The sequence below is a fragment of the Prosopis cineraria genome, unplaced genomic scaffold (assembly GCF_029017545.1).
Source record: "Prosopis cineraria cultivar Desert tree isolate PC_DT_omini unplaced genomic scaffold, ASM2901754v1 PC6, whole genome shotgun sequence".
Classification (NCBI taxonomy): domain Eukaryota; kingdom Viridiplantae; phylum Streptophyta; class Magnoliopsida; order Fabales; family Fabaceae; genus Prosopis; species Prosopis cineraria.
Genome location: NW_026555337.1, coordinates 18,678,829 through 18,690,535, shown reverse-complemented (window position 1 = coordinate 18,690,535; position 11,707 = coordinate 18,678,829). Strand labels below are relative to the sequence as shown.

The window sequence follows — 11,707 nt, the reverse complement described above, 5'->3', positions numbered from 1 at the left end:
AAGGAGATTCTAAAGCAGTGATTGCAAAGTTAAATGAAGCACATCTTTCTGGTACGATGAGTAGAAGGCTGCTGATGGATTTAATTTTGCATCAATCTTTGCATTTTAGACAGGTTAGATATATACATGTATATAGGGAGGGTAACAAATGTGCTGAGTTATTGATTAGCCAATTTTTGTTTTACTCTTAATTTTGATGTTCATAGGCTGGAATCGCCTCCTAGGGATTTACAGGATTTGCTGTACAGTGATACTGTGGGTATTTCTTACCAAGGAAAGTTTTGATGAATGAATAAATGGGCTCAGCCCTATAGCATACTGGGGGAAAAAAACATGTGATATTACAAGAAAAGAACTTCACCAAGATATAGCATTTCAAACCATCCTCCTAGAGAAGAATTTAATTTAAATGAAAATATTAAAGAATTTCTATTTTTTATATGGTCTTACCAATAAACATTCATTAAAATATATTTGCAATTAAGTTAAAGTGATGATTTGATATAGTGGGGTAGCACATACCTGTAAAAAAATTGTATTCTAAATTTAAATATTTGAGCTCTTTGCATTGTATCCAATTAGATGGCAAGGATCCAGAAAATTCATTCTTTTGAAGACCTAGAGCTTGTAATTTTGGAAGTCCTTGACATATATCAGAGGGAATACTTCCAGACAAATTATTCCAGCTTAAATCAATCTCTTGCAACTCTGATATATTGAAAATATTTGATGATATCTGTCCAGAAAGTTTATTAGTATCCAAATAGAGAATTTTCAGATTTTGAAGATGGCCAATCTCTGTTGGAATATCTCCTACAAGTTGATAATGAGAAAAGAAAATAAAACTCAATGAGAAAGAGAATTAAAGAGGATGTCATATAAAATAATAGTCATTGTTGTATAAATACAAACTTTAAACATAACTATAAAGGAAATTTCATAATTAATGTATATGCAAGAGATTGTCAAAGAACATACATTTTATTTAAAAATACTTAATTATCACAAATGTTAAATATATCATGATTTCACAATGTAATAATTAATTTGTATAGTTACCAAATCTTTTTGTCATGATGCATAATGAACCATGTGAAAAGAAAAAAGAATGTTTTTTTTTTCATTTCTGCTGATACAGTTCATATAGATTGAAAAAAAGAACTAAAGAACTAATCGTAAACCAAATGAATTTATATAGAAATAAATTTTTACGCAACACTCCAAGTCACCAATATACAATGATAACATTTAATTAAATTCGGTAAAACAATAGAGATTATATATATTTCTATTTTTCTAAAATCTCGTGTAAAGTCTAAAGAGAACAAATGATATGGCGGCAAATCCAGTTTTCTCACTTTAAATGGAGCTTCGTCTGCTCCAAACAAACAAAATGCTCCTAACCTGCATTTCTAAAATTATTGGAAAAGAATTTTTTTTTTGGCCAACCAGAACGAAAGAATTATTTATATGTTTAAAGTATTGTTAGGAAAGAAAATTTCACTCATAAACAAATTTATAAACAAAAGGAAAAGTAGGAAAAGAAAATGCATTATTGTTCATCATAGTAGTATTGAGAAAAGAAGTTATACTAAAAGTATATCATGATTTCGTAATGTAATAATTAATTTGTAGAATTATCAGAATTGTTTGTCATGATGCATAATAAACCATGTAAAAAGAAAAATATGTTTTTTCCACTTGTGCTGAACCGTTTCAATACATTTTATATAGAAATAAAGTTTTACACAATCGTCCAAGTCACCAATATACAATTACAGCATTTAATTAAATTTGGTGAAACAATAGAGAAAGAAGTTCTATATTTTTCTATTTTTTAAACTCTCGTTTACAATTTAAAGGGAACAAGTGAGATGAAGACTTCATATTATAATATCGATGTGGATATTAATATTGTCATTCAGTAAATACATTTCAACTGCAATACATTAATTAGCTATATTTAGACTATAAAGGCAAATCCATTTTCCTTGTTCCAAATGGAGCTTCATCTCTTTCCAAACGAACAAAATACTCCACAAGACATCCTAACAGCATTTCTAAAATTATTGGAAAAGAATTGTTTTTTTTTTTTGGCCAACCAGAACTAAAGATTTATTTTTATGTTTAAAGAATTCTTAGAAAAGAAAATTTCACTCAAACACAAATTTATAAACAGAAGGAAAACTAGGAAAAGAAAATGCCTTGTTGTTCATCATAGTAGTACTGAGAAAAAAACTAAAGAGAGAGAGACAAAAAACTATAGTAGCCCGAATATCATAATTTGATGAAAAAATTACCTTGTAAATTATTATGATCAAGACCTAGCACTTGAAGCATATCCAATTTTCCAATACCTTCTGGTATATAACCTACAAAAAAAAAAAAAACGCTTAAAGATATAGAATTCAAATTGTTCTCAGATATATTCATTGGGAATATTTCCCACATGTATGATAAATACATAAGAAAGATGGCTTAATCCTGCAAGTGTCCATAAATGATGAATCATTTTTATCAAATCTAACTTATAGACCCTTATTTCTAGTCGTCGGCCCATGTGTGTGTGTATATATATATATGATGATGATATAGCTGCTGAATGAACTTCTCTTTTCCTCATTTGTATTTTACATCAAAGATTATGTTTCGTATAAATGCCCATACATACTGCCACATAAATCAATCTGCTCTACCCACGAACCAACAAAAACAATTGTAAGATCCAAAGCTGCTGGTTCCTCTTATGCATTAATTAAGGAAAAACAAAATTTACACATTAGACATGTCCTTACCATCATCACTTAAAAGAACAATAATTATTGGTTACTTTTAGATAATCATTTAAATGTAAAACCATAATTTAATGCACATAATATGCATACTTTGAACCTGCAAGCAAGCAAACAAATGTGACAATCGTTGGGTTTAAACTCTAAAATGGCGGCTTGTACAAGTCTGTGAACAATTAACAAAAATGCCATACATTAAGAAAGTAAGATATTGAAAGAATTACAACAAAGTCCGAAATAAGGATAACCTTGACAACACATGCAAATTATAAGCAACATATTGAGTAGTAATTGTTTGAACAATTTTCATGGTTTTAACGTAAGTACAAAAGGAATTCTATGAATCATTTAAAGTAACAAATTGTCTAGCAGCTAAAAGAGGATTACAAAGTATATTGGATTATTTTATGTTACTCAAATTTAAAAATTTTATTATCATCAAGGCTAAAGTATGCATTTAATCATTTAACTTACACAACGTTTTATTTTAATTCCTTAGCTTTATAAGGTGTCTTTTTAGTCCTTTAGTCTTAATATTATTAGTTTTAGCCTAACAAACTTTACATTAAACTTTCAAATATTGATCAAAAATTCTCAAATGTTGACATATTAAGTTTAATTTTTAAATAATAATAATTGACACAAAAAATAACCATTTGAAGCTAATAATGTTAGTGTTAAAGGACTAAAAAGTTACTTTACAAAATTAAAGGATCAAATTAAAACCTTATATAAAGATAGAGGACTAAAAGTATAGATTAGTCTATCATCAACATATCATTGAAAAATAACAGTTACATAATTATCAATCATTAATGTTCTTAGGGAAATTAATTTGACAGAAGTACACTTTTGCAAAGCTGTTGTCATCAATGCACAAAACGCACTAACTTTAATAACTTGAATGCCCCACATAGAAGGGCACGGAGTTGGAAAGGCAAATCTTCAAACATTCAATAACACAAAAAATTGTGTTGTGGATATATGCAACATACTTACCCACAAAAAAAATTTGTTTCTTCTTTTATTTTTTAAATAGCTAAATAGATTTCACAGCCAAAATTTTATCATATAAAGTTTATAAATTTTTCATTTCAAAATGTTTGAGGACACATTTGATTGAAGAAATACATCAAATCCAGATGATATTTGGGAGGAATATATATATATATATATATATATTTAATAATTAATCACCAATATGAAATATCTTCTTAATCATGTTGCTCCTGTTCTATACTACATGCAATTGAGGAACGCACCGCGTGCGTCACCAATAAAAAGCCACAAAAATAACACAAAATTGATAAAAAAAAAGTTACACATTATGATTAGTTGAAAGTATACCTTCTAAGTTGTTTTTACCAATATCTCTTGGTATTTGACTAGACAACTTGTCAGCACTTGGGTATATAATTTTCAGGTTTGTGAGAGCACCAACTGTTTTATGGATATCTCATGCAATATGATAATGAGAAAACCAGAATATTATGAGTGCTCATATATGAAATGATTATGATAAAAGGGAAGAATAAGTAATAAATATAAGTTTAAGAATGCATTCTTTTGACTTAAGTAACAAGTATAAAATGATTATGATGCCCTTCTTAATTAATAAAAAGTATTTTAGAATTTTTGATGAACTATTTTCTACATAGTTAAAAATTAAATTAAGGTTTTATATTTTAAAAGTATAGGGTGGTTTCAGTAATATTAATAAATTTAAAGATAAATGGATATATTTTACACTAAAAATGAGTCATAAATAATATGAAAAATTTCTAACAATATATATCGTAACTCACAAAACATTTTCAATAAAAACTTACATATATAAACAAATTTAAAATTACTGAAAATAATTATCATATGAAAAATGGGTGAAAATAGTATATATATATAATATATATAAACAAATTTAAAATTACCAACAATAATTATAATATGAAGTACGTGCTTTGAAAAGTTAATGTGTTGTTAATATGTTTTATTTTTATATATTTATATTTATAAGCTTTATATTATTAGACGCTATCAATTATCTAATAACATTCCTCTCAAATCCTAAAATTAGTAAATTACTTTTAAAAATATTGATAATACAAATTCAAAATGAAAAATTTAAATACTATAGCTTATGTATATATCTATATATATTTAGCAATTTTTTTTTTCATGCCATTCACAAAATTCTTGCGTGTGAAGAGCTGTCAGTTGATAGATTGATTACACTTATAGGGTAATACAAAATCTCAGATCAATCAAAATGATAGCAAGTTTAACCCAAGGCGCGCACACAAAAAAAAAAAAAAACTTAACAGCCCTTGATGAATGTTTAATTAATTATACGCATCATATATTTGATTTATTTCAGTGACGGGCACTTATATGATATAGCTTAAACTTGTTGTTTGGATATTTTATAGAAAAGATTGTAGGGTAAAAGAGTAAATTAGCTCTGAAATTATACGTTCAAGAGCATCTAGGATCCTAAAACTCATTAAATGTGCAACATTTTCTTTCAACTTTTAAAAATAGTGTAACATAACTCCTATTACTAACAAGAGTTAACTGTAACTATTGGTTGAAGGACCTCAAAAATCACAATAAAAAAGTTAAAAAATTTATCGGTCTTTTTCAGTAATTTTTAGGTCATTTTTTGCAATTTATTTGCCTCTTTTTTTGTTGGTTCATATAAAGCCCAATATATGCCATGCTGCTAGTCTAATCATATAATGCCCAAAAAGCAGAAGTTGGTTCCATGCCCGCTTATTCCATTTAATTGAATTATAATGATGTCTATAGCCAATAAGAAAAAACACATAATTCACTTAAGAATTTAATTACACTTGATACCTGTCCTTATCGTCATCACTTGAGACATGTTTCCTCATATTTCCCTGACTTTTATATAACTTTTTTATTTAATTCTTTAGTGGACCTTCCCTTTGCTCCTATTTCCTATTTGCTATATATCTGGAATAATGAGCAGAATTGATTGATTGATAAGTAACAAAATTGGACAAACCAACGTTAAATAAGATGTTGGATTTCTGAAAATGTGACATACTTTAAAATAGTTGATCCATCCAAATTTTACTTCCGGTGCACATATTAACATCACATATTCTTTGAATTTTTTTCTCTTGAAAAATAATGAACGAAATGAAAACAATAAAAAAGAGTAAATAGTTTGGATATATGAAAATGTGATATACTTTAAAATATTTGACCAAAAATTAAAATATAAAATGTGATATACTTTAAACAATTTAATCTAAATATATTATGTCATTGAGATCATGGGGCTATAGTAAGTAGAGCCTTGTTTTACAAAAAGGGTAAGACTACAAACGTGATGATAGAATTGTCAACCAAATTTAATAGTTATAAACTAAATTTTTGTATAATTGTGTGTGTGTGTACCAATAAAACAAAATAAAAATTACAATACTATGAGTGTTGATATATATGCTTAAAAGTTACATCTCAATTATGAATGTTAGATTTGATGATGGGCTTATGCCTCTGCTATCTAATGTACAATGTTAATTTTGTTTGTATTTGAGGAGATATTAGAGTGAGGAAGTTAACAAAGAGAGACATGTGCAACATTCACAAGCCAACATTTAGTTAACACTATTTTTATTTAATTTTTAAATTAGAAAATTTTCATTTAAATCCCAATAAATTTTTATAAAATGAAAAATGAAAAATTACTGAGACACTCATATTTTTTAAATAAAATAATATTTCTTTATTAAAATTGGATTTTAATAAATATACTTGATTTTTAATTTCATTAAAATCCTTTGAAATTTAATGAAATTTTCCTTACAAGAGACCTGATTGAAATTCTCCCCTTTTATATTTGAAAGCTTTGAACCAGGTTGAATTCTCACTAAAATTATAAAAGATCACAAATTATATATATATTTATATATAATCCAACTTTTGTTCTCTGAAAGCATGTTTAATCTATACTTATATATTTTGGGATATATAACTAATAGTATTTTGATGAAACCTATTATCATCTAAGTTTATAATTTCAAGTTGCAAAAGACAAAAGAAGTAACGGGGAAAATTGAATGTAGCGAATTATAATTTGCATTAAAACTATACCTTGTAAATTATGGGAACCAAGATCCAATTCCTGAAGCGAAATAGAGCTTCCAATGTTTCTTGGTATGTAACCAAAGAGATTATTAGCATCCAAGTGAATAGCTTTAAGATTTCTGAGATTGGCAATTTCATTGGGAATATCTCCTGCATTATCAAAATAACAAAAATAAAAACACTGATATAGTGCTTTTGTATAGATTATAGAAAATAATAAAAATAGAATACAACATTTTGTAGATGACTGTGGTATATATAGTGTATAGAAAATCATATAAATTTAAAAACATTTTAAAAAATATCTCTTGCATTATGGCTCAAAGGACCCCAATGAAAAGGACAAAAACTAATAAAAGCATGCAAAATAGTTGTTCCTAACGGTGAAAAGAAAACTAAATGATGTTAATACACTATGTTATGTTGAAAGCATGGTGGTAAAGTTTCCAATATCACAACAAATTAAAATATAATTTGTAGATTCATTATCGCCCCCCACTCAACATAATCAATATATATTTAACCTCCCCTTTCCAAAAAAATCAATAATGTTGAATAAGAAATTGTAAATAGATTATCCTAAGACACACTAACACCTACAAAATTATATTGTTTGAAATGATTTGTAGAGAATATGAATTTGGCTAATATTATGAAAGACATACATGTTAAAGAGTTGTGTGATAAAGACATCCACTCAAATGAAGATAAACTAGAAATACGTGGAGGTATTTTTCCTGTAAGATTGTGAACTTGTAAAAGTAAAATGGTTAAATGTTGAAGCCTTCCAACCTCAAGTGGAATATATCCATGGATAATCTTAAAAGTCCAAATCAAAGCCTCAAACTTTGACAAATTTGATACACTTGAAGAAATAACACCCCCAAAACTATTACTACAGAAATTCATGTGCTGAAGAGAGCACATAAACTTCCAATCCAAGATGGAATTAAATTCCAAGGAAGTAGAAAGCAACGACACTGCACTTATTTTGGATTTCATTGTTTGGGCTTTTGTTTGTAAAGTAATTTAGTTGGAAAGTAATATTCTTTACCCTCATTCCCTTTCATCTATCGATATGTGCATGTTGCATAAATTCAATCTCACAATTATGACAATCCTTCTATTGTCCTCTTCCTCGTCATCATCCATCGTAAAAACATGCCACTTCCATTGTACAATATATATACTATTATATAAAAATATGAACAAATTAGTTATCGAAGTACGTACTTTTGTAAAGTTAATATGTTATTAATATGTTTCATTATATATATATATATATATTTGTATTTTTATGTTTATATTATTATGCACCTTCAATTATCTAATAACATTTCTCTCAAATCATAAAATTAGAAAATTACTTTTAAAAATATAGATAATAACAATTGAAAACGAAAATTCAAATACCATAGTTTATGGATATATCTATATCTTAAAAAAAAAAAAATCTCCCATTCACCTTTGATTCTAATTTCAGCCCTAGTTCATGGAGATAGCTTGAAATAAATATAATTATCTTTGGAAAATGTTTTGTCATGCCATCCATAAGATGAGTCAAAACAACTCCAGAGGGATAGATAGTAAATAGTTTAACTCAAGGAACACAAAAAAAAAAAAAAACCATAAAGCCCTTGATGAATGCTTAATTAATTTATACGCATCATATGTTTGATTTATTTCAGTTGCCGGCTCATATGCAATATAGTTTGAACTTTTTCTTTTGGCATTTTATACCAAAGATTTATTTTTTATTCATATAAGCCCAATATGACGATATATGCCATACTGCAACTCTAAACATTCTATAAAGCCCACAAACTTACACCAATAATTAAAAATTCAAAGCTGGTTCCCCTCAAACATTATTAGGCCACATCCAACCAGAAGTTGCTTCCATACCGGCTTATTCCTTTTAATTGAAATTATTATGATATGCAAGGGTGGGTGTCACAACATCATTTCCTTTGTCTTCTGCTTCTTTGATTTTTTTTTTTAATCTCTTGAAATTCTTATAATACATAATTAACGAGTGAAAACAATCAAAAAGAATAAATAGTTTTCATATATGAAAATGTGATCTCCTTTAAAATATTTGACCAATAATTTAATTATAAAATGTGATATGCTCTAAAATATTCAATCTAAAGAGTAAGTAGAGTCGTTTTTTACAAAAAGGGTAAGACTACAAACGTGATGATAGAATTGTCAACCAAATTTAAAAGTTATAAACTAAATTTTTGTATAATTGTGTGTGTGTGTATCAATAAAACAAAATAAAAATTACAATACTATGAGTGTTGATATATATGCTTAAAAGTTACATCTCAATTATGAATGTTAGATTTGATGATGGGCTTATGCTTCTGCTATCTAATGTACAATGTTATTTTTGTTTGTATTTGAGGAGATATTAGAGTGAGGAAGTTAACAAAGAGAGACATGTGCAACCTTCACAAGCCAACATTCAGTTAACACTATTTTTATTTAATTTTTAAATTAGAAAATTTTCATTTAAATCCCAATAAATTTTTATAAAATGAAAAATGAAAAATTACTGAGACACTCATATTTTTTAAATAAAATAATATTTCTTTATTAAAATTGGATTTTAATAAATATACTTGATTTTTAATTTCATTAAATCCTTTGAAATTTAATGAAATTTTCCTTACAAGAGACCTGATTGAAATTCTCCCCTTTTATAATTGAAAGCTTTGCACCAGGTTGAATTCTCAAGTTTAATCTAGACTTATATATGTTGGGATATATATTTAATAGCATTTTGACGAAACCTATTGGCATCTAAGTTCATAATTTCAAGTGGCAAAAGACAAGAAGTGAGAAAAAAGAAATGATCTATAGCGAAATATAATTTGCATAAAGTTTATATCTCGTAAATTATTGTAACCAAGATCTAATTCCTGAAGTGAAATCAAGCTTCCAATAATTCTTGGTATGTAGCCAAAAAGTTGATTTTGAGTCAAGTATATCATTTTAAGATTTGTAAGATTGGCAGTTTCATTGGGAATATATCCTGCATGATTACATTAGCCAAAAAAAAAAAAATAAAAACAGAGTTGATATGAGTGCTTGTGCATAGTTTATAGGAAATCATAGAATTAATACAATATAACTTTATGGAGATGATAATGGACAATATATAATGTATATGAAATCATATAAATTTAAAAACCATTAAAAAAATATCTCCTGCATTATGGCCCCAAGAAACACAAATGAAAAGGACAAAAACTAGTAAAAACTTGCAAAATAGTTGTTCCTGATGGTGGAAAGAAGACTAAATGATGTTTGATACACTATATTTTATTGAAAGTATGGTGACAAAGTTTCCAATATCACAACAAAATTAAAATTATATATAATTTGCAGATTCGTTTATCTTCCCCTAGTCAACATAATAGTGTGTGTGTGTGTGGTGTGTGTGTCCCTGCCTCTTTCCAACAAAATAAATGTTGAATAAGATATTGTAAATAGCTTATTCTAAGACACACTAACACCTATAAATCTTTTGAAATGATTTGGAGAAAATATGAATTTATCCCATATCACAAAAGACATACCTGTTAAGGAGTTGTGTGACGAAGATATCTGCTCAAGTGAGGATAAGCTTGAAATAGTTGGAGGTATTTTTTTGAAAGATAGTTCCCTGCTATGTGTAAAATCTTTAAATGTTGAAGCCTTCCAATCTCAAGTGGAATAGATCCATGGATGAAATTATCATTCCAATCCAAAGTCTCCAACTTTGACAAATTTGATACACTTGGAGGAATAACACCCTTAAAACTATTATCCCAAAAAATCAGGCATTGAAGAAAAAATAAACTTCCAAACCAAGCTGGAATTTTCCCATCAAATTCATTAGAGCTCAAGTTGAGAATTTTCAGCTTCTGTAACTGCAACAACCCCTTTGGTAACTCACCATGAAAGCTGTTGCTATGAAGGTCAAGTTCAACAAGGGAGGACAAATTCCCCACTTGTGGGGTTAAGGTGCCCGTGAGACTCATGTCAGCAAGATTTAATATGCTTACTCTCTCACTATTAGCATCACAAGTAACCCCAGCCCAATTACAAATGGAGGAAGTGTTGGACCAATTAGCCAAGTGATTGAATGGATGTCTCACAGAATATTTGAAAGCATGAAGTGCCAAATCATCATTTCTAGTGAAATTGGTGTGAGATAAAGTTGGGCAGATCATGGGACAGTAAAGCAGTGAGAACATGGAGAAGGAAAAATGAAACCAAAGGTTCACCACGTTGGATTGCTTCAAGGTCTCCAAAAATGAAGTGGATAGTGAAGGTCATGCTATATATATATATGTATATATTGACAAGCACTAGTCTTCGATAATAATAAAAGCGGAATAAATTGTGCATCTAATAAAAGTATTCATATTTATGGTGGGAAAAGAAGTGGAATATTCAAATTCAGTCCAAGAATTAAATGTCATCTTCTTTAATAAAAGGAGGTCCATATAATTAGAGCCTAAAAGAAGGGAGCCAATACATTTTACCCATTTAAACAAGTGATTTAAACTAAACGTGGTTAAAATAAATTCACGGTGCCCTCTTGATTATGAAAAGTCACAGCTGATTTAATATACAGCTTTATTGGCTAAAGGATGATGAGAATTCCTTAGAAACAATGGACACTGTGATCAATCAAGGACTAACCATTTAATCGACCAAAGAACCAGAAATAAAAAAATTGAGATAATGGCTTCTTCACAGAGATCACAAAATCATAAAACTGTATATCTAATATTGCTCTA

General features: G+C 27.9%; 1 protein-coding gene across 1 annotated transcript; it reads right to left on the bottom strand.

Moving 5' to 3' along the window:
- Positions 1 to 220: 220 nt before the first annotated feature.
- LOC129313960 (LRR receptor-like serine/threonine-protein kinase FLS2) lies at positions 221 to 11,134 on the bottom strand. The gene is made up of 5 exons (XM_054957344.1): positions 10,762 to 11,134; positions 6,918 to 7,061; positions 2,301 to 2,372; positions 523 to 813; positions 221 to 318 (listed from the first exon to the last, which is right to left on the bottom strand). Exons 1-5 carry the CDS (start codon positions 11,132 to 11,134, stop codon positions 221 to 223), a joined length of 978 nt encoding a protein of 325 aa, XP_054813319.1.
- Between the last annotated feature and the right edge of the window lie 573 nt (positions 11,135 to 11,707).

Coding starts and splice junctions, on each gene's coding strand:
- LOC129313960 (XM_054957344.1), bottom strand. CDS start 11,134: ATGATCTGCCCAACTTTATCTCACACCAATTTCACTAGAAATGATGAT. Junction 7,062..10,761: donor AATTCCAGCTTGGTTTGGAA/GTTTATTTTTTC, acceptor TTGATAATGCAG/GAGATATTCCCAATGAAATT. Junction 2,373..6,917: donor TGGTTCCCATAATTTACAAG/GTATAGTTTTAA, acceptor TTTTTTTTGTAG/GTTATATACCAGAAGGTATT.